The sequence below is a fragment of the Phaenicophaeus curvirostris genome, chromosome 13, assembly GCF_032191515.1.
Source record: "Phaenicophaeus curvirostris isolate KB17595 chromosome 13, BPBGC_Pcur_1.0, whole genome shotgun sequence".
Lineage (NCBI taxonomy): Eukaryota > Metazoa > Chordata > Aves > Cuculiformes > Cuculidae > Phaenicophaeus > Phaenicophaeus curvirostris.
The window spans coordinates 14287200-14311520 of NC_091404.1; the positions used below are offsets into that span (position 1 = coordinate 14287200).

Here is a 24321-nt window from a genome sequence, read left to right on the forward strand (position 1 = left end):
CATTTAGGGTATGTCTGCAGCTTGCTAAAACCCAAAGAGGAGAAAATTTAACTCCACAGACACACTTTCCCAGTGTCAATATTAGCACCTGCCTCCTGAGATGGGTCTACAAACAGGATGAGGAAACACACAGGGTCCAGCACAGGCGCTGATTATACACTGAGATGTAACCCATACTGTATACATCCAAAAAAACAGACCCTCCAGAGCTGCAGGCAAGAGGATCCCTGCCCAGGGTGGCTCTCCCACACAGACGCACAGCAACCAGCTGAGCAGCTGAAGCAACTCAGCGTTTATATTAGGTTCAAAGCTGGTGACTTTATGACCTCCCTCAGTGAGACCCAACGCTTGCAGAGGAAGCCCTGAAATGCACCTACACAAATTTCACCCTCAGCAGCGTGTGCTGCACGAAAAGGTCAGTAAACTCCATCCCCACTGGTAGGCAGGAGGCATTCAAGGGATCCTGCCAAAACCAAAAAGTAATTTCCTGCCCATCAGGATGCGTCTTGAGGGCTTAGACACCCGTCCTCAGCCAGCTGCCCCCCAGTTCCCTGTGCGTCACAAGACAGCATCTTCTTACATGTGTCCTCAGAAAGGCCAACCAAGCACATTTTTTCTTCTTTTAAATATTGTTACCTTGTAATACAGTTGAGCAAGGCCATAGGCAATAAATATCGCTGCGATCTAAACTTCCCTGTTTGTTTTGAGTTTTACATGCTGTAAGGGCCCTCTCTCACCGCACGTGCTCCAGCAGCAAGAGCACTAAAATCCAACCTGGCCTTTGCAGTTAGTTATGTGTCAAAACCAAGCTAAGAAGTTTAATGAGCTACAGCATTAACTGAGAGAGCCCTCCTGAGCGGTGAGGGTTATTTACACCTGCCCCAATGCAGACAGGTCGAACAGTCTCGCTGACTGGGGACAGTGCACAGACCTGCCTAATTACAAACATCTGCTACATCAGCAGGTGTAATGAAAGGAGCGAGATTACAAATTATTCATTACCTAAAATGTACAAAACCTCTTGCACTTTCTGACAGCAGCACAGCTTGGATGAAAGCTGCAGCAGTCTGTGCCCACCACTACCTCCATGGAGGTGGGACAGAGCATCAGAAGAGGTCCCAGTGGTTTAAAAAAGGGATCAGTGGTTTAAAAAAAGGACCACACTTTCCAAGAACAGGATTGCTACGTGAGGTGTAGGTCTGATGCCTCTTCTACTTAAGATCGGGAAAGCTCTGTGACATTTTTTGCAAGAACAAAGCTATTGAGACCAGAAGATTAACTGATTCAGCCGGCTAACATCTTTCTGTGCACGGTAATGATTCCTTACACTGTCTTTTCCATCAGCAGGATGCCAAACCAGTGAGTGCCTTCAGTTCCTTCAATACAAGATACACTCTACCTACAGCAGGCTGAGCAGGCAGAACCTGGGATGAATTCTTGGCTACCCAAGGAACTGGCTCTCCCTGCCCACAGCAGGTCTGACTGCAGTGCTGTCTCCTCTCTTCCCCTGGGAACATCACTGCTAAGCGGTTACACTACATCAGGCTGGAATAAAAAGTAGCATTATTGTTAATGAGGCTTTTTATCAGGAACAAAAGCAAAGAGATTTGGTTTGCAGCCAAGAAGACCACAGGTTACCTTCCAGGCCTCCTCTGGATGATGAAGGGTAGCTCCCCGAATCCTAGTTCCTTCTCGATCTGGACCACACTTTAAAAACCTCGATGTTAAATTTTGGAGAAAAACACATAACTGAGAAACCTACCAATCATCCCACTAACACCAGAGAGAGCTGCATGCTTTCTTACTGGGATCATAGGCAAGGACACCTCAGACATCTACTGATTAAATTAGCAGCCTGAGTCACAGCACAGGGTGACACTTGATACAATAAATGAAGCCCAGAATAACTGTAATTAACTGTTAATTTGGTATCAATGGCTCGACTTACACTGTGTTTTGATGCGCTCACATTCCTCCAGGTTTGTTTCCTCCACAACAGGATAAACTCCAGTGCTGGTACAGGATATCTGGTGTTTGTTTTAAAGTACCGCTGTGCATCAGCTGCATGTTTTGGACACAAAAGCAAATGAATCCCCTTTAAAGGTAGTTTTTTCCAGCTGACTTCCACAGCATTGTTTGGAGGCTGATCTCTGCAGGACACACCTGAGGCACCTGCCTCCCCACTGGAGCTGAAGCCACAGGGGCAAAGTTGAATCCCTGCTCAGGCAGCAGCCAGGGAATTACAGGGAAGGAGAGTGATACTATTTATGTTACCCAAAGGTTATGAACGCCAAACAACAAACTGTGGAAACCAGCCAAAACTGCCACCCATCCAAGCTCAGCCCTGGCAGCTTCCTGGTGTTGCTGAAAAAAGCATGGAGATGAATTCACCACCTGGGAAAGCTTTGCTGCCCTTATAGTTTCCACTGAGCTAAACATCTATTCCAATACCAAATAAGTGGTGAAACACCACAGACCAATAGAGTGACCCTTGGAAAGGCAAATGGAATCAGGAAAAAAGGAAGCACTGGGAGACATTCCTTCTTCATACCAATAAAGGAGAGACACGGCTTCACACAGGAATGCACCTTTTCCAGTCCTCCCCACATATTCCTAAAATACATTGCCAAGGAAAGGATAATGAAAGTAGGAAGGACAAAGAAAGAGCGAACCCTCCTTAAAAAGTGGCAGCTCTGCAGTCCTTTTATTTACCAAAAAACACAGACACGTGGCTGTGGACCAAGGGATCCCACAACTCATTATTGTCTCCATAAACTGGCTGATAAGGACTTTGGATATTGATGGGTGTTTCAGCTCTACCATCAATAAAACAACCCATTGGTAAGAAGTGGCAGTCACAGAGGGGGTTATTCAGCACACAGGAGATGCTCAGGCCCTCAGCACAACTCCAAGTTCCACTGTCACTGAGCATTACTAGTAGAATTGCACCTATTTACTGTCCTTTCCTTACTGAAAATGAGAAGTATCTCACATTCCACAGCAAATTTAACTGCACAAGCAGTAAAAGCGCAGAGCTTAACAGTGCAGCCCTTACACTCCTCTCTCTTGTGCAAGACCATAAGTAGAATAGGTGAGAAACTTCAGCAAACGCAGCTCAAATCATGCTGCTATTTAAAAACACACATGCAAACACGCCAGGTCCAATTAATCTCAGACTGTTAAGAAAATCCCATTTTGGGTGACCTGCGGGTACAGTGTTCCCACAACAAACCTGATAACGCCGGGATGTTTACAGATAACGTCTCAACGGGTGAAGCTGGTGTAGGCAAACGCCGTCTCCTACGGAAGACGGGAAGGAGGGAGTTGAGTTTAAAAAGCAACCCAACAGTCAGATATGTTCAAATTTCATTATGTTCTCATTACAGAGGGTCACACTTCCCCTGATTTAACTGGCAAAATCCTGTAAATTGCTGCTTGCATGTGGAGTTGGAGAACATTTACCTGGCATGTTAACAAGAGCCGAGGCACAGCTCAAAGGGATGATGGAGTTAGTCTGTAAACACCAGGCCTAGACTTGGTGGAGCTATAGATTATTTGGTGTAGTAAAAGAAGAATTAGCCAATCCATTCCAAAATGCATTTATCATTAAAATAAAAATCTTCTGTCATTTTATTTAATAGCCTTAGTAAGAAATAATTGCAATGTCTGGTTGCTTTCAACAACATGTGGTTTTAATATTTTAATTGTTACAAACTGTTTAATAATCTTGAACAAAAGGCATGTCCAAGTAATTATCGTGTTTATTAACATTTCTTTTGAGGAATAGCACATTATATTAAACATATACAGCACTTCAGACATTGTAGTGTTAACTTATTACATTTAAAAGTGAAAAATTAGCCAAAAGCAACTTGCTTTGGTGCAATTTAAATATTGTATTTTCAAGTGATAATCGTTGTGCATCATGTTATTTAATAATCTGGCAGTTTGTGCATTTTTCTAATTATTATGCTGCTTCATCTGTCTAGGGAATTAAAATAGAGTGGGAATAATAACGCTCACAAAGCCTGGCGGGCCACAGAGAGACGCGATTCCACCAAATCTGCCAAAGTAATGGATTTTTCTGAAGGGGAAACAGTACTACAAACTCCTCAGCTCCCCAGGGTCTCCCATAATGAACTGAATAGTTTTCCCTGCTTGGAACCACCCAGGACAGAGTCTGGCAAGGCAGCCCCCTGACACCCAACATCTCCCACATGGAGAGCTATCACCAAACCGTCCAGACAGCTCATTTGCAGGTTCTCCAGTGCCCCAGGAGGGGTCTGGATCCAAACTTTCGCTACCCAAGGCATCGTCCTTCTCCAGCAGGGTTAAAACCCCCCGTGCCAGTCCCCGATGCTCCATCATACTCAGCATTTTGAGCCAAGGGGTCGAGAGAGACTCGGGCACAAGGGCATCATGCCGTTCCCAAGCCTATTTTATTGACACTTGATTCAATCAAGTTGTGGCCTTTTGGCCTCTTTCCAAATTAACTTCTGGGTGACCTCTGCCGTGCCCTCTCCCAGCAGCCAGGCCGCAGGGAAACAGCCCATTAAACCTACAAACAAATATAGGACATATTGGTTGATCAACCCATCTTCAAACGCAGCAATTTCAATGCCAGGACGTGCTTTTTTGCAAACTTCAAGTCTATTTTGTCTTCGGTCATTCGCACCTCTGGGCCTCGTTTTTTTTTATTCCCCTTCCAACAAGAGCTCTGCATTTTACTGCCTCGTAAAACTAAATTTTGTTCTCATCCTCCTGTAAACCCCACGAAGAGCAACGCGAAGCTTTTTCACAAGAGGCTCACCACAGGACCTGAGTCTTTACACTGAGCACATGAAGAAAGGCAGCAAGATCCTGTTTGGGGGAAACATCTGTAACACTCCAAGAAATTGTGTGTTCCCTTTATTTCCAAGGAAATAAATCAAAGCAGGTTTCTCAGGGTCTGTGAAAGCATACTGCCTGGATTCCAATCCCCAAAGGTTTTTGGTTTTTTTTTCAAGAGTTTATATGGTAGTTAGATTTCTGGCTAAAGAATATGCAATATGATAAAAACACAGTCCCTATACAGGGCAATAAATTACAGATTGTTTGATGTGGAAACCAAAGAACTGTCAAACTCCAGTATATCTGAAATATTCTAAATGAGCCCTTAACTGCAGTGTCTGGAAATGTACAATATGTTTCCAGGCCCTTCAGTCTTGTAAAGACCCATCTCCTCCAGTTAAGTTTCCTTTTATGGATTTTATTTTTAATTTTTGGTGGTTTTTCCCCCACTTTTTCTTCCAATATTACACTCTTCCTTCTAGAGATGGCCCTATGATAAACACCAGAACTTATCTAAATATTAAAAAGAATCAGAACTGGGCACAATCTTAAACAGATAAACACAGTAAGAATGGGATAAAGCATCCGATTACAATGGTGTCAGACCCTGTAAGCACTGCAGGGAGCACACAAGTCAGCTGGTGACAGAGAGAGACAGGAGAGAGGACCAAGAGCGTCACCTTGACCTATCCAGTACCCACAGCCTCCATCCCAGCTGCAAGTTCACACCGGCGTCCCTCAGGTCCACTCTCCAGAGACTTTCTTGGAAAGAGGTTCAATAGGAGGTCATCGATGCGGCAAGAGCACCCAGGACACAGGACACGGGACACCACAGCTCCCACCTCCACACATATCTGCTAAAACTTGAAGCTCATCTGCATCTGCTAGCCATCCAAACATCCCCATGGTGGGAGGAAAATTGAGTGACCAGAGGAAATAGCTCATCTTGTATGCTGCTTTTTTTGCCAAGGGATGCTACAAAGTCACAAAAAACCTGAGCAAGACTTGTGCTAACAGGTATTAGCCTTTCAATTTCAATAGAGTTTCACATGTGGGATGAGTGAAAACCCTTCTAGCTAAAACAGACCCCATCAACTCTGGGGAATAGAAGTTAGTAACCAATTCCAACTCGCTTTCCTGAAGGCGACCCTTGGCCTCCCAGCTGAGATAACAATGCTAATATTTATGGATGGGCTGTTCATGCCTCTGGGCACACAGCAAAAATAACTCAAATCAAAACTCGGTAGACATCTAACAGAACTGAAAAGAAAAAAAAAATCCTTTCTTCCAATATGGCAATAATAAACCACCTTGCCCACCAACGCACGAGAAATAGCACCACCCACAATCACATGTTTCAATGAAACAAAAATGATCTGGAGTCTTGATGTGATGAGTAGACACCACTGAGGGGAACTCATCCAGAAAGGATTGACTTGAAACAGCACACTGCTCATGCAGTGAGCTTTATATATGTATTTATTTTAGCTTGATAAAAGGTGCTTGAAGCAAACTAATACAATCCAGCAAACTTTTACTTCCCCTTCTCTCTGCATTAAGTTTTCTATACTTCTTTCAGCACCTGTGGATTTTATTCTAAGGCACAAATGCTACCCTCATTTCAAACAGCAAATGCTTGATGAGACATCCTCATCTATTAGTGCTCACTTACCCAGATTCAGTTTGAGAAGACACAAACTAATGAGTGAGCGTGATTTCTGCACACAACACATTCGCCAAACTCAAGCAAGCTCAAAAATGTGGCGCACTGCTGAAAGAACACACATTTTTCAGTAGCACGAGCAGCCTGGAATAAATCAAAGCCAAGTCATCAGCAAATTACAGACATTAGCAAAAATCTACAAGTAAGCGTAAGAGATGTGGAACCCTTAACAAAAATTGCACCGACTAGCACAGCTCCTGAGTCTACACACATCCACAAAATCCAGGTTGCATCTCCAACACAACACGTGGGGAGGAATTCATTATACAGTACCAGATTCACAATTTATTGTTAGCCACATGAAGAATACAGTTTACAACTCTGAGCACTACAACCACTCAAAAAGATGCAGTTTTCTCCAAAAGTTTCTGGATGTTTGAAAACCCTTAAAAGCCACTGTTGGCTTGAGCGTGGTGGATCAGGAGATTTTCACCCCTCCTCATCCTGGGAGTCCCCACCACTTCCCAGATCTGAAGCCAACACCTGAAAAACACAACTGTAATTCATCCAGGACTGGTCCTTCCACATTTCCTACTCTTTGGCGTTCAACATGCGTTCCAGATGTGAAGAAGAGTGCAAGAACAGTAGGCCAAGAAAATAAGAATGATGGTGAGTTGACACCCCAAATTTAAGTGACCTCCTCAGTTACTTTACCAGTATATAAGCTACTTACCACAGACTAAAGACTTGCCACAGCAATAGCTAGGTTCATAATTAATTTTCACAAATCAGTTCTCATTTTCTCCTGATTTTATTCTCAACCCCCCTTTTTCTCAAACATAACTTTACAAGAGGGTTGGATATTTTTCAGACTCTTACATTTACACTGATTAAACCAAAACAATCCCCCATAACACATCCCAATCTGATAATGCAAGCCAAGCAGGGGATGCGCTGTAAGAGATCATGACCAAGCTGACCACATTCACCCTCTTACCGCTATTTTTCCCACAGCAGCAGCTGACAAAGACTCTCTGCTGCTGCAAACAGCTGAGTTCAGCCCGGCAATGTTTACCCAGGGTCTCTCATTCCACGGATCTCTGCTCCTCAGCAGCCTGAACTGTTCAGCAAAGACCTAACTTGACCCAATCTGGCAGCCAGCATTTCACAATCACTTTATGTCAGCAGTTTCAAGTACACTAATAACCGTGTTTTGTTCAGCGTGACTTTCTCACTGCGAACGGCAAAATATCATTTACACCTGCAGGTTGAAGCCTGCCCTCTACCCCATTTAATAGGGAGCTGATTATGCTATTTTCCACCCTCCACCCCCCTCTTTTAATAATTAAGTGCTGCTGGCAGATGGCACCGCTCGGTGCAGGGAAGCATCTGAGAAGGCAGGACGGGCTGTGCTGCTGCTGCCCACGTCAACTCCCGTGTGCCGAGGTGCTCCTGGGGACCCCTAATCCCCCGGCGCACCTCGCTCCCACACGGCAGCTAATGAGGCGTGTTGGGATAGGAAGGTGCAGGGGTTAAACCGAGAACTGCTATGAAAACTGTCCCTGGCAGTCAGGGGAGCAGGACAGCTAGGTTAGCAGAAAAGTCGCTAAGCCAGCAACTCCAGACAGACCAGCCCTCGAAGCCCACCCAGTCACCCACCCAGCAAAGCTGGGCTTAACCCCAGGAACCCACACTGCTCAAAGCCTTGTGGCAGAGGAACCCTCAACAAGGTCCCCACTGGTAAGAGCTCTCTCATGAGTGACAGGACAGTTCAGCTGTATTAACAGAGAGCGTTACCACCTGAGTATTTGCCCTGCAAAGTCCCAGTGCTGAGTGTTCCTGGCCAGTACAGAGGTCCAAGCTATCAACCTACTGAAAAACATTCCCTTTACAAGTTACTTAGTAACACAGAGACTAGAGCAGAGTCCAGAGCCAATCCCAGCCTGGCTGACCCGAGACAACACTGCAGAAGAGCTCGGGGAGGTTAAAAAATCACAAGCTGAACACTGTGCAGAGATGCCACCGAATCCCTTGGCAGCAGTGGGACTTGTTCACAGTCGTAACCTGGCCTGGCACGATGGGTAGAGACAAGATACTGCTTGTCCTGAGAAGGATGCCAGGTCTGAGACTGTGGGAAGGAAGCTCCCTTCCCAGCAGAAAGGGTCTCATCCAGCTCTGCCATTTCCCCATTCAATGCTAACTTGCCCCTCCCTAGCGACTGGGAGTGGATGCGGAGGGAGACAGAGAAAAAAATAAGTGATTCCCTCTGCCAGATGCAAGCAACACCAGAGGGAACTCCTCCAATCAGAGGGCACATTGGGCACATGCCATGTAGACCCCTGCCAGCACCTCATGCCCAGGAGCACCGCAGCAGCTCCATCTTTCATGGTCCCTACCATGGGAGGGATGCATGCCCAGCAGAGCACACCGCAGAGATGCATCCATGCATCCTGATAGGTGCAGGTTTAGCCCTGGAGGGCTGCAATGCAGCTGCCCTGCATCTCCCGCTGCTCCTGTGGAGCACCACACCGCTGTGCATGAATCAGGACCTGGTACTGCACAGGGCTGAGGTGGTACTGGCTCCACGTGTAGGTACAGAAGATGGAGATGACCCAGGTTTCCTGGCTGAGCCTGAAGAACGCGTGGGGGAGGCCAGACTGATTTGGAAACCGCCCACTCTGGAGCCATCCCTGCAACAAACCTGGTTGATGTGTTTCAGCTTGTCAATAATCTGGCTGATCACTGGCTCGGGACCTTTCATCTTCACCTCATGGTTGCCAGGCTGAGCTTTTGCTCCATTCCTTGTGATTAGGGGACTGTATCTGTGGAAGTGAGAACAGAAAAGACCACGATGTGATGAGCTCACATAGAGAAGATCTTTAAAGTTCAGCACAAACAAAAGAAATCCCAATATAAGCACCAGCCCCTTCCAAAACAGAGAGTGCCTAATAGTTAACAATGGTAAAGAAAAAGCAGAAGATTCCCATAAATATTTCTGCTCTGCTATTGCAAAGCAGCAAGATTACGTACTTGTATCACTTGAGGACAATTAAGTCCTTTCCAGTCCATTAGTAACCAAGGAAGATGTTAAACAGTATACAACAGAGATAAATATTTTCACATAACCTGCACCCAAGAGTCCTAAAAAAAAGCTGGCTCAGAAACTCTGGCTTGCTCATGTTTGTTTAAAATAAATCTTGGCAGACCACAGAGACTCCAGCACAAGAGCAGTAGTGTTGTGCCCACAGCCAAAAAAAAAAGTCGGATGACCCAGTTAACTGAAAGCTGATTAGCATAACATCAACCCTCTCACAAAATAATGACTTTCACTGATGTGTGATTTCAATAACAAAGAATTAAAGCATCAGAATATAATTAATGCTGTCAACATTGCTAATGGAAAATAGGTGTTGCCAAACAATCCTGATTTCAGTCTTTGATGAGATACAGCCTTGGGGATCAAAGTAACCGCTTCGATAGAATATATCTTGATTTTGGTGAGGTGCTGGTCTCTGCACCACAAGACATCCCAGTTTACATGGGTACCGTGCAACTCAGTGAAGCGCCCATAAAGCAGATAAAGAGCTGGCGGAGAGATCTCCAGACGCAACTCTGCACAAGGACCCTGCCAGGGCAGCTCTGCAGAGGAGGGTGGCCATGCCTGCATTTAACTTTTTCATCAGCGATTAGGAAAGAAATATGTAGTCACTGCTGCAAAATTTATGGAATGGTAAAGTTTATCAGAGCAATAAAAGTAAAAAGAGGGACAGAGGGATCACTGCATGCTTGCCTTCAGAGGAATGCATTTTTACACCTGGGTAATGGCTTACGATGCTCAGGACATGAGATGAGAGCATCCACAACAACCTCAAACTTGGCCTCAGGACCACAGTGAACGGATGTCACCACTGACTGCTGGAAGCCACCACAGTGGCACTCAGCACACTGGTGCCTTCTCCTGCTGCGGGTTCTTGCTATTCATCACGGCCCAATGACGGGCCACGGTACTCAACAAGCACAAAACAAGTCCTTGTCTCCAAGAGCTGACAGCCTGAGCACATGCTGCCAAACCCCAGCACAACCTACAAAAGCGAGATCACAAAGATAACACCAAGCATCAGTCTACTCTAGTGTATGTTTGGTTTTATAGTGCTGTGGGTAATCACATGTATATTCCTTTCTGTGATTCATCTCTAGCACATCACGTCCTTACCCGACTCCCAGCACCAGCCCTGGTGACTGCCTCCCCGTCTGCCAGCTCCCCGCTTCCCTGCCCACTACTCCTTCATCCCCAGCTGCCTGGTGAGCTCAGAAAACAACAGGGAGCCCATTTCACAGAGGCTTTGCAGAGGAAGCGAGATTTCAGCAGGGATTTAAAGGAGCAGAGGGACACAGGATGGTGGGGCCAGCTCAGGGAGGATGCTTTGCCGGAGAGAAAGCAAAAGGCATGGGGACATTCAGCCACAACGGCTCCTGGGGCACACTGAGGATTTTGGGGATACATAGGGAGTTGGCCCTACTTAAACTCTAAATTAGGAATGAGTCAGAAAAGTGAAGATGCAAAGGCAACCCCAGATTTATACTGGTGCAGCAAGAATCTGCCCCTGACCTGAAATAGTCACATCATTTAAAATACAGCACTGAGGCTGATTTCCACTGCACGGCTTTTTCACAGCAGGAGTTATATGTACAGGAGTGCTCTGCATTCCCAGCTGGGTCCCCGTCACTGGGTGCTCCCCACACACAGCTCAGCTGAAGGCTGACTGCTCCACGAGATGCTTCACTGAAAGAGATGACAGAGGAAAGATGGGAGAAAGGAGGTTTTTGTGCCTCTAACAGAAAAGCATGCACCTGTATATATTCCTGATTCCAGACAGAAACATCTTGTCCAGGTACAAGAGAAGAGTCACTGCAAAGCAGAAGCATCAGCTTGGGTCTCCCAAGCCTCACCGTCTCCTCAGCACTGGGCAGCTGCCCGCACAGTCAACCCACCACACAGCACTTCACCTGCAGCGTGGTGCTGCCCAGGTGTACAGGACCAGCTCCAACAGCTCTGTTCTCCACTGAGACATCTCTCCCCACAATGAGGTTTCTAGTTAGGATTCAATATTTTGCAAAACACACTGTTGCAGGGAGAAGGGGCAGCTAACAGTTGTGTTATCCTGGGAAGTACAAAACACAGCTATACCTGAGACGTAATAGCTCCCAGCTTGGAAAAGCACTTACACACGCACTTAGAGGCTCAGTGTAGGCTGGAAGCTGAGCGACTGGTAGAAGTTGAAGCAGAGAGTGCCAGCAGCCCATGCCTAGAAGATCTGGCTTTCCAGCACAGACAGCTGGTGAGACCACAAGCTCTGAGCACCATCTCGTGGGAAGAGGCTGCTGCCGCAAGACAGACCTGCCTGCCTCTGCAAATACTTGCGTTCACTTTTTGCAGGGGAATAAAGCATCGAGAGCAGTGAACTATTAAACCTGCTGCTTAGCTGTCACACAGTCACTTAATGCCACTGTGACAACCCGAACAACACATCTGGCAACTGAACATAAACATCCACAAGACGCATGACGTTTTAGATGCCAAAGAAATTACCATTTTTGGTGTCACTGTATATTTAATTTAAAACATTGGTGGAACTTTAAAGTACATTGCTGAAAAGTCTCCTGTGGTTTAAGAGATTTAACTATTATTAGCAGGATAAATCCCCCACAGGTTTTAGCAAGAGCAGAATCAAGCCTGTTTGGTGCCTACTTAAATTAATACAATCCCTCTTTCTAAACTGTTCTATACAAAGAAACTCAATAGATTTGGTTTGAGTGGGCAAAACCCCTTTCTGAAAGTCTACCAGAGAAGGAAGCAAGTCAGGAAGTGTCTACAGAGGGATCTCTCCCTAGAACAGTGATGCTGGAGAAGCAGAGTGCCACCGCTTGGTGCTTCCCACCTGGCCAGGTAGAAGGGTACATAACAGGCACAAGCTGAACCATTTGCATGATGACACAAGTCATTTGAAGCGGCAAGACTCCCACTTGAAGTGGGCTCTGCAAGCTGTATGTCTTAGAGCACGAATCACAAAGAAGCAGACACACGGGACGTGCTACATCCAAAGAGCTGAAGTCCTGCGTGGCTTGGGTGCTTCAGGACATGCTGCCTCCGCACTGCTGAGCTGCGACCTCCCGGTGCGCTCAGGTATGAGCAGGACACCAGCTCCCTCTCAGCTGTGCCACTCTGCCCGCACACCAGGGCTGGGCTGGCAAGCATTCAGACATGTGGGATGCAGCCAAACGAAGGGTTAAAGGCTTTGAAATATAGCTTCAGTGAGGGATGGACATTCCTTAAATGCCAGAAGAGTTGTAAATGGCAGCTGGGCCCCCTCCCTGCAGCCTGGGCCAAGCAGCCAGGCCTTCATATGGCAGATGCCTGTGCAGACCCCATCAAGCCGGGGGATGCAGGGCTCTCGGGGCAGACCCCACACAGGGTCCCCTGCATCCCACCAAGCTGCTGCTGGGCTGGTGGACTCGCAGGTCCCATTGCAAAGGGAAGTCAAAACATTACCTTCCTCCCATGTTCCCCAAGCACAGCTCAGCAAAGGAGAAATCTCAGAGCCCTCTTGAGTTGCTTTCAACGTGTGCCAATAGAACAGTCCATTCTGCAGGACACTTGTGTCATTGTGAAACCCATCACATACCTTTGCCATGGTGACACTGGCACTCAACAGCAAATATGCACAGTGGTACAAGCCCACCCCCTGGTCCCAGGGGATCCCTGCACCAAAGGGATATCTGTGTTGCAACATGAGCACGATCTGGCTTCCACTTCATAAGCAAAGCCCAAAATACTTCCCTCTTTGACGTGTGTTGACGTCAGTCAGCAGCATCTCCTTGCCTGTGCTCCCCAAGTATGAGCTCTTGCTAGGGACATGGTATTTTCCGAAGACAACTGTAAAATGTGTTGATAGGCATCCTAAAAATTACTTTAAAGACAACCACCTGATGAAAACACTTATTATGGGAGGTCTTCTGTGGGGATAGCACAACTACAGACCCCTCCTGCTCCTTTTCATTCACCAGGAATAAATGCCAAAATATGCAGTCAAATTAAGAGAATTTCCCCTTCTTTCCTCTCCACCATCCACAAATGTCTCCTGTGAACATTTGGTCATTCCAGTCCAAATACAGCTCCTTCCAGGCTTTCATTTCAGAGCAAGGAAGACAAGATGACAAATGCGGTTTAAATCTATGGCAATGAATGTAAAATGCACGTTCATCCTACTTGGCCATGCTAGGCTTAGAGACGAGTTACTGCAATGCCTGACGTGATTTAGAGGAAGTAATCCTGAAAGGCAAATAATTACACCTTTTTGAAAAAGAAAAGTAAGTTTTTCATTCAAATAAAAATTAATTTATGCCTGCCTTCCAGCTGCAAAGGGAAATGTTGCCACTTCCCAACCACCTTACACAACAGTACGTGTGCTGCAGATGCTGATTTGTTTTATTAAATGTGAAGTCTCAAAGAATCACCTGGTTCTGGAAGACGGGACTTTAGGAACAGTAAAAATTGTACTATTCATAGCAAAACAATGGGAGCTTGAAGTGTAAAGGGACAGGCTGAAGTCTCCCTCCATTCTTAATTCAGTTGAATAAATTTCAAGACAAATAGATTATGGAAAAATTGGCTAAATTTAAGACCAAGCAGTAGGCTTAGGATAGGAAGATTCATGATCTTAATTTCTGAAATACTCTGGAAACAATTATGGCCACTCAATAACCCACTGAATTTGCCTACTATCCTTTCATTATGGCTTATATTTGCTACAAAGCTGTGTTTTATGTGCTTGAATGTTATACAGCTTCTCTTTGGGGACTCCATTGTATCAGATATTTTGCAGCACCGCCAAAAATAACCAACCCCTTCATGAACTAAAGGGTTATTGCTGGCATGGAATTTCCTTTGTTCCAATTACAGAATCTAATTTTTCTCTCTTGCTTCCAATTGTGCTTTCATTGTTTATGATTTGTATGATTAAACTAAACCACAGTACGTTGGCAACAGCATGGAAATCTGAGACTTCTAGCATGAAGAAGAATCTGGCAAGGTGCTAAAAATATATTAATTTGGAACTGCTATAAAGAGAACAAGAGTTATGCGAGTGATTTAGATTAATGTACAAGTTTGTCTTGAGAAATTTGGAAATGGCAGTATCTAACAGTAATACTTAATGTGCTTACAAGTTTTGCAGTGGGCAAATGTTGCTGTCATTCTATTCAGAACAGCTTGAAAGGCATATACTCATGTAAGCAGATTATTAAACTCTGAGAATCTACATTTTAATAGGCTTTTAGTATTAAATGCTGCAAAGCCCTGATACTATATATAAGGCTCAAATCACCTTTGAGATTCAGACGCCTAACTCCCATAGAAACTGAGATGAGTTCAGTATCTCAACACCCACTTGACTTAAGCTGAAGTCTTTAAATGAGCTAATTATCCGGTCAGGACTTCAGTGACAAGAATCACCCTCTGTTTTTTCTCTGCATTGGATGGAGATAAGGATAAGAGAGGCTGGACAACAACTTCTCACCACCCTACACCACCATTGTGAGTGCAGGTGGGAGGATGGGGCATGAAGACAGAGACAAGGAATGGTATGACAGCAACCCTCACTTAGGTAGATGTAAGCTTTTGCACATGGTTTCTACATGCCCAGCTCTCTGCTATCCCCTGTTAACAAGCCCAGGAAAGCTGCAAAGAGGCAAAAAGAGATCCATCAGGTTTGGTCCCCAGCTACCTCCAACACTCAAGCACTGTGACCCCTCACAAGCTCTTTGCAAGTGGTGGAGTGTGCCACATGTGGATTTTGTTGTGAACCTTTGTGGTGTCACGTAAAAGCACAATATCTCTTTGCACACTCTGAAAAGTGTGAAAAGCAGTAATTTCTTGCCTTTTCTTTTTTTCTTGCCATTACAGCTTACGTTCTCCAAATCAAGCAGCAACAACACAACAAAAGTCACAGGCACCGCTCAGTGCATAACCAGAAAAATCAACCTTCCTTGTATGGCCACCGTTTGCAGGCCATTATTTTTGAAAGATAAAGGCACAGTGTGCTAAACCCACAAAAGGAACAGCAATCAAGCTACCAACCCAGAGATCAAACCTCAGGAAGGAGGATGAATTCTTGCCATTAGATGGCTGAACACAGAGATGTTAGATGGACAAAGGATCACAAAGTAATCACTCAGTAAAAGAAAATGAGGGATGAATTGTATTAAAGATGTTAGCATATACAAAGCAGGATGAGGGATGCTGACCCATCAGCAGAAGACATTGCATGTTATCCCTATCACAAGCCAAAGTGTAGAAAGCCCTTGGTCAAGCAGGTCCTCAGAGCTCTTAAGTTAATGGGGGTTGCAAGGGGCTGCACCACGCAAGAAGTGTACGTGCCCCATGCATAACCCTGCGCCATCGGTGGGAAAACTCAGAGCCAGGGATGAAACAAAAACATAACTCAAGGAGCATCAGACCTCAATCGACACAACAAGTAAAGCAGAGTCTTCACAGGACTGCACTGAAACAGTTTGTTACATCATGAGGGAAGCACAGTAAAATAGTCCAGCCAGCTGCACCACCTCAGAGATGAATGCACCATGTTCAGTCAGGGCAGAGGGAGTTAAGGGCAAGGAGGAAACAGAAGATGGCTTAAACTCGAGGTTCAAGGCTTACACTGGGAAACAAAACCCTGTGGAAAGGCATTGAGCACTTCTGGTCCACGGGGAGGACGGACACGCTCACTCTCCACTGAAAAAAACCACTGATATAAACAGGATAGAGTAAATACTGATTCGGAAAAACCACAGGAGGGGGAGCACAGGGCACAGAAGGGACTGTTTGTGTCAAATAGCAGGATACACGTCAGTATTATCTAGTATTTGAATGCATTGGCATGGGGCAGGGAAGTTGCTGTTCCACGCTTTATTTAATGTGTTGTAGGAAAAGAACTCAGAATAACCAGCAAACTTGGTCATAAGAGATAAGTCAGGAAACAGATAAACCAGTAAGGCTCCTCTCTAACTTAATTAATGCTCAGGTACTGCATTAAAGATGTGAGAGGTAAACAGCCACAGGCCCCATAGGAACATCACCAAAGCCCAGACATTCCCATATGGATGTTCACACTGAGCTCACTGATACACAGCAATGTCCAAGCAGCTTTATCAATCATTTGCGAGGCACCAGACATGGAAACATGTGGAAACACAGCATCCACCCAACTGTCCCTCTCCCCTAGTCTTCAACTGATGCTGCAAACCTTTCTGCAGCTTTTGTAGGTGCTTTCTAATCTATCCCTAGGGTGGGCACCTCATATTGCTATAGAAATCACAAGATGTCTCCCTTGAGCCCCAGCTGCTACTCCATGGGGACATGGGTGGTCTTAGATCTTCCTATGAATGTCCCAAAAGCCTAAAGGGGTCTCAGGTTGCAAGTGGTGTCCACGTTCAAGCAACTTAATCTTGCCTCAAGGTGAAACACATCCAGCTACAGCAGCCACACACAGCAGGTTAAGTGAAAGGAATGAGCATCTCCTCCTGTCCAGCCTGCTGAACTTTTCAGTCAGGAAGATCTGATTTGCAAAAGCTAATATCCAACAAAACAAGAGGAAAACATTAAGATTTCAAGTATATTTTACATGTACAAACCCTTCTTTCTGGAAGCCGTTAAACATGTGGGACAATTACCAGGTCAGCACCGTGAAACTAATAGCAGCTATTCGAAAAAAGCTGTTTCTTGCAAAAAGTGGTAAGCTGGAGTTTGACGACCAACAAGTGCACATCGACCAAGCAGAAGAATTGCTGTAGACATGCCAGAAACACTCCAACACATAATACACATTCTCAGAGCAGCTTGGGAAAGAGCTCCTACGCAGTGAACAGCTGCTTGGCTCCCTCTTGGGGAAAACACTGAAATAAACTGGTGGTTGGGTGCACTTGAGCACCATTACCTTAAATGCTCCTGATTTTCAGGAATCCTCCTCGATTCTCTGAAAGAGATGCCTGCTCTTCTGCAAAGCTGATGTGTTTCTAGCATTGTTCCAAGAAGTTTTAATTAACAATTGATGAGACAATATGGAAATAATTTTTTTTTCAAGCGTACTTCTCAGTAAGCTATGGAAACTCAAGATTTTCCAGAAATAGGTACACATAGAGGACACATTTTTCCTTAGGCAAAGGAAGTACATTTTATTAAGTGTGTAATCTTAGATGCTTGAGAAATTTTTTTCAAAATATAAATTGCTGCTATTCTGGTCTCTTCAGCATTTCAGGTCAGTATTGCAAGTACAGGCTAATTACCACCTGAGGTTAGTGATCAAGAAGTCATAATTAATATCTCAACATTTCACCACTTCCTGATTTTATTTCTATTTATTCCCTTATATGAACTACTTAATAGCAAAGGATGCTTTGCAAAGTAGGGTTATTAGAGAAGATTTATGTATAATTATAAAAAATATTTGCAAGTTCTATTTTCATGTTCTTTAACATTCCTGAGGGGCATTTTTTTCAAGAAAAGAAAACTATTAACACTTCGTTCCTCTTTATGCTATTAATCCTGTACTTGCCTGTCTTCATAAACCACACAGTTACAGCCAGGACATCCTCAGAACTGGTGAGTGGGACAGGGAAAAGCAGCCAGGGCATGAGCCACACTTCAACAGAGCTGGACTCTGGTGTGAATGGCTCCTTCCAGAGAGAATAGCCAGGGCTCAGTTGCATGGCTGCAGTGCTACCACCAGAGCTCAATGGTTCTGATCTCCTTCCAGCCAAGGAGAAACCCAACAGGCAGGTCTTCCTTGTCACTCTCTGGATGGGGCAGGGGACACCAGCCATGCACGGAGTCAGGTTAGAGACATCCGCACTCCAACGCTGTGCACAGTGGCAGTGTCCCCGTTGCTACTCCGGAGGAGCTACCCCTGGCACCGCGATGCACCCTCCCACAGGAGCATGGCTGAGCTGAGCTGCTGCTGCTCTCTTCTCCTGGCTTGCCACGACCAACCCACTCCAACCAAAACCAGTCGTGGTTGCCAGGTTTTCACAGCAGAGTGCAGAAAACTCAGTGGAGGGCAGCACACAACCACTTCTTCTCTCCACACAGACTGCACATCCATCTTATCTGTAGCACAAGTGGACACCGGCTCTGGAAATGTTTCTAGCAGTGTCTGGGCCACTTGGTTAACAAAAAATAAGGAATGCTTGGGAGAGGAAAGGGAAGGGAGATGTGATTCACCTCTCTACGACTTCTTGCCCATTCCAGCAAAGAGTGTCATTCTGAACTGCAGAGCTGTGGTTGCAGATGTACTCTGGCAAGCTGCTGTAAAAACTGCTATGGGACTTCAGCTTCATAATGAGTTCCCTGGAAGAAAGAGGGTGGGGGGAAATAACAGTGCTCAGTTAAAAGAAGAGGAAAAGAAGATGGGGTTAGTGCATTTTAATCAATGAAGGTAGTCATACAATCACAACAAGAAAGCAGCCTGATGAAAACAAACCATGAAGCATCAGTCTTATTTCTGACCTTAAGCAGCATTTTGCATCATTCCCTGATGGTTTTCAGTCAAGGGTTGAATTTGTGCTCCTTAGGGCAAACCCACAAGTGATGAAAGGGTTGCTGGGGCAGCAGAACTTCAGCCCAGCCATGCAGCACACCAAAGCCAGACACACTCTCCGTACTCTCACAGCACCCAAGGAAACGTGTTGCTGGCTCAGGTTGTGCATACATGGGGTGCATCTGAGCAGCAAGTGCTCAGGCTGCCAGCAGTCCCTCTGCTTTGCCAGTCTCCTGGCTTGGGTTCAGTGTGTTTTCTCCTTTGCAAGTGGTTATTTCTCAGCTTCTTTTCTCTCTGGGAGGGACAACAAGCTGGGAACCCTCTCAGGGGCATCCCCTTGGTGCCCGCAGCAGTGGGACTCCCATGCCCTGCCAGCTGTGGGGAGCTTACAGCAGTGCCAGGCTGTCAGACAGAGCAAGCTTAGACAAGGCTGGGGTGCACAACTCCCTCCATCCTTCTGTGCTTCTCTTCGCTCTGGGATATCATAGGATTCCCTCTCCAGACGAAGGTCCTGACTGCCAGCTGGGGGCAGGCGACACAAGGAGAATTCACCCCAGTGGAAGGAAAGGCAGCCTGCGCTGTTCTGCTCTGCCTTTTTGCTAACCAGGAGGCTGTTTCTGCTCAGATCGGACTATCACAGACTGTGCAGGCAGAGCTGGCAGTTGATGAAAGCAAAGAGCCACCCAAGTCCTTCCTTGGTCGGTATCACAAGCACCAAACCATCCACTGCTGTCCATATGCCAATGAACAAGGGTCTGCCTGAGGAATCAAAGCCTCTATTCAGCTTACAATGCTCCTGTGCAAACTGAAATGGTGTTTCGTTCATCTCCTGCATGAGCCAGCTCTATTGGTGGTATCTATTCAGCTTAACCTGTGCCCAGTTCTGAAAAACTGCCAAGCTGGCTTGTTTCTCTTCTGCAGGAATTTTGCTTGTATTCAATAGATGCACCAGGTGAGAAAACACATGTAGACACCTCACTGCACTTCAGAGCCAGCCACAGAGCAGCTCTGATGTTCAGAGTAAAAATCAGCTGCAAGTTTATGGGTAAGGGAAATAGAAGCTTTTCCACCCACCTCCACGGGGCCATCCCTTATCACGATGGCTCCTGCAGGGCATCCTGCAAGCACCATGCTCAGCCCAAACATTCTCACCTCCTCCTGCTCGACAAAGTTTCTTCTTGCTCGATGTGAGTCACCTTCAGGACTTTCTTGTCAGCGAAAAGGTCTTGGGGGTAATTAGCTGATCGATACTGCCTCTGCTGAGCATGGCCGCACAACCGGCCAATCTGGAAAACACAAACACAGCAGCGTGAGGAAGCACTGGGACCAGAAACTCTGTAGAAAAATAGCTGAGATGCACACTGGCTCCTGCACATGAGCTGGTCTGGTGTCCTGTCATCCTCACCTCTCCTATAGGTCACACAGACACCTGAAAGCAAACTGCAGCCCCAAGGATGCAACCTTGCTCTTGCACAAATACCTGCCCTGTGGGAGGGGAGGCAGGACACTTCAGGCAAGCTTTTGGGGCATCAAAGTGCCCCTGTGGCTATCAAACCCCCTGAGCTACAGGCTCGATTGGCAAATCTCTCTGTTCCAGGTTAAACTCATGCTGGCAGGAGGGGGCTCAAGATATTCCCTGCTCCTTCCTTGCTGAAAGCCACGGCATTTCAAGACTCCACACTCCACCTCTCTAGCCAGACTTTTAGGAAACACCTCCTTTCTGAAGGTAAATCCTAAGACCTCCTTTCTGCATCTCCAGACAGCTCAGTATCCACACAGGCTGCGCTGCAGGTGCCCAGGGACGAGCATCATACACTTCGTTACTAATTAAAAAAACCAAGACCTAAAACACAGCAAGCATTGTGGCTCAGCCCAGTCATACCATGGGAGGTCTTGATTAACAGGGCTCTGTTAATGACACGAATTAGCACATTAGCATACAGATGATTCGGTAACCGGCTGCAGTAGTGAGGGAAGGAATCCAAAATGCCTCGTTAAAGCTGTGCCATGCGGCCACTGTCCCAAGGCTCAGCCAGCAGCGCTGTGGCTGACACCACAGTCCCCGCTGCAGATGGACTTGCAGCCACTTCTTTCTCTGGGAGAGCACTAAGGGACAACTGTCTCCCCGAAGGCACCGCTGCTACTGCAAACTCTGCCTTTTGTCCCACCTTACGCTATTCTGCAGGACTTGCCTATGCTGGATTGTGAAGGGGCTTTCACCAATTCCCAGGACAAAGGCACCACAGCTAACATCAACCCCTCTTCCCTTGAGCCCCTCACACTCTCATTCAGGCTTGGGACCACATACCCACAAAATGCCAGTTCCTTGCAGCACCTCATTTATCTTCATGCCACACAAACCCAGGCAGCCAACTAAACCCCCAGTTAGCCACACACCAGAGGCTAAAAGCACACCCACCACTCAGAGCTACAAGCACCTGATGTGTAAAGAGAAGAGATTAATTCTGTTCTATTACATCTTGTGTTTGGGTGGGCAAATAAATTAGTAATGTCACCTCTTTCATTATCAAGAGCAGCCCAGTTTGTTTGTTCAGGCTGCTGTACAATGAAGAGTAAAGGAGAAACCTCCTGGGAGCCAGGCGCTGCCGTTTCTGGTTCACAGCGCGGTGACAAGTGATGCTGCCACCAGTCCCCTCTCCACCTGCAGTTCCTCCTGCACCTGCCACAGGAGCATTTTCTGCAGTACCTTATCTGGTTTTTTTTTCTCTGCTGCCTTCCCTTGGCTGTGTTTCCTCTCCACTTTGCCAAACTCAGGTTCTACAGAAGCATATATCAGCCCTACTGCCCTCTCTAAATCGTGTGGGAGGTTTAAAAAACAGGGGGAGAAAGGGAGTAAGAAAAACAAACACCACATTTTGGGCTGTTTTCTTTGCCTTTTGGGTTTTCCTTTAGCACTCACCTCTCATAAAATTTGCAGGTATCCCCTGATGCAAGCAGCCAGGACTCGGAGGAAATGATGGGGCAGCAGAAGACCTGGACAAGAGCATTTGGGACACCTGAGACCCTACCACTGCAGGATGGGTCTGCCTGTCCCATGTTCTCTCTGTGCTGGCTGGTGCCACCATCCCTGCAATCAGCAGATCAGCAGGAGAGGGTGAAGATCCACATGGGTCTATGAACTTCCCCGCAAAGGTGCACTCCAAGCCCACAGAAAGGTCCGAGATGAGACTTGCCACAAAACCACCCCAGGGGAACATGAAGTATGCAAAAGCTAAGGAGTAGGGGCACAGAATAAACAGCACCACAAAAGCAGCATCGCTGCAACAACGCTCTGCACAGGCACATAAGTGGAGGAGAAAAGTGAGAAAAGGTCAGATATTTTAAGCTGCTGTTAGTGATGATTCCCTCTGATTTTCCTTAGCTCTGTGAAAAGTGCCCCCTTCCTTTCCCAAAGCCTACTGAACCCTGAGAAAAGAACAAGTTCAGGATCAAGGCTTTTTTTCCCCAAGGATGCTGACAGATGCTGAATGGGAGAGGAGGGCCAGAGCAACAGCGCGAACAACAGCACCACCCGAGAGCATGCTTCAAACAGCAAAGTTGCCAAGTGGACTGGGCTGCATTGTCTCCCACTCAGCACCGAAGGTATCACAGCCCCTCTGCTCCCAGCATGGGAGCTACGGCTCAGCCACATCCCTGCAGCCCCACTAGGCATCTGGGGACCACAGGGTCCTGCGAGGGATGGCACCACAACCAGGATTGTGCCAGCCCTGACATGGGACAGCAGATGAAATATTCACGGATAGAAGTCAGAATGTCTGAGCAGTGCATCCAAGTTTTAACTTACTTATATATTCAAGGACCAATTAACCTTTTCAGGAAAAAACAACCCTGCAGCCCATGTTGCAAAGTCAAAGTAAAATGATTGTCACATTTTAGTCAAAGACAAACCCAGCTGAGATTTGAACTTTAAATAAAGTGAGAGAACGTAAAAGTAACAGATTGCCTGCTCATTTGCAGGGGCGGCATTGCGTGCGCTTTTTGGGGGAGGGAAGGATTTCACAAACCATCTGCCAAACTCTACTGGGCCACAAGCAGTCCTAGGACAACAGCTCAGAAATCCTGTTTCAATCTTTCTCCCTTTCTGAGCCTGAAGGCTCAGGAACACATGAACCCAGTTTCCCAGTCTCTTCCTAATCACTGATATTTTAAAGCGAGCTCCAAGTTCTAAAAAGCCCCGAAAAATGCCACTGTAGGGTGGTTAGAGAAGGGACAACACAAGCCTCAGACTCTGGAGAGAAAAAGTGAGACACTTCACCACTCCAAGCATCACTTGCTTTAGCAGGAGCAGCAGAGCAAGGGCAGCCGCATCTCTGGCAAGGTGGGATGCCTGCAAGAGTAAGAGCAAAAGGAAGGCAGCATATCTAATTGCAAGTGCTAAAATAGTATTGAGCAGCAGCAGTAATACATGATCGCCTCCTGCCACAGAAATATAAATGTGAAATTCAAAGCGAATTGGCAGAATGGAACCGCTGGCTCTGCTCCTCGGGCTCTGCATGCTATCAGCGGGATCGTAAATATACACAAGTCCTTATCTAAAGTATATTCAGTGCAAGAACCATGACTGCTAGTCTCTTATTTCATGTCACATGTGGTTCAGAACAGGTGGCAGCTTGCAACATAGTGCCACAAGAAATGAATAAATAAATCAAATGGCAGTATGTTTTTCAGGCAACGGAGGCTGGGGGTTTGTTTGCTTTTAAGAGAATCTGCCAGTCTACTGAAAAACTGCTATGAAGGGACACAAGGCAAACAAACCCTTCCCAAAGCCCTGAACTTTTACAATCCCCCAAAGCTACCAATACCATTATAGCCAAAGCTACATTTCCCTACCCCAGCTCATTAACAAACTCACTAATTACCTGATTTCATTAGCCTTCCCTGTGTCAGCATGACCCAGGCCACAAGGGGAATACTTTGCCTCCTGCCAAGAACTATGCGCCACCCCATTTCTTTATTCCAGCCTCAGGGTGAGCCCATGCCCTCTGGCCGGGCAGCGCTCCTGGGGGATCCTGCGGCTCCCTGGGCTCACCAGCTGCCGACCATCCCCACGCCGGCTGGGGAAGCAGCTGCCTCCTGATGCCCCTGGGAGTCACACACCAAGTAATGGCTTTGCTTTAGAGGGAACATTGATTGGAGAGGAGCACAGGGACAAAGCTAATGGAGTAGCACTATCAGCCCATTTTAACGCTTCCCCATTAATTTAGGGTAAGAGGTGCC

The 24321-nt window shown here is 46.4% G+C and overlaps 1 protein-coding gene across 1 annotated transcript in view; it reads right to left on the bottom strand.

The window, feature by feature from the left end:
- GPC3 (glypican 3) overlaps window positions 1-24321 on the bottom strand; it is a 141803-nt gene that overhangs the window by 35303 nt on the left and 82179 nt on the right. Inside the window, exons 4-6 of the mRNA XM_069867321.1 lie at window positions 20236-20369; window positions 18768-18893; window positions 9195-9315 (exon numbers count right to left, since the gene is read on the bottom strand). Of these exons, the coding sequence (XP_069723422.1) occupies window positions 9195-9315; window positions 18768-18893; window positions 20236-20369 (381 nt within the window). The remainder of the gene's footprint in view (window positions 1-9194; window positions 9316-18767; window positions 18894-20235; window positions 20370-24321) is intronic.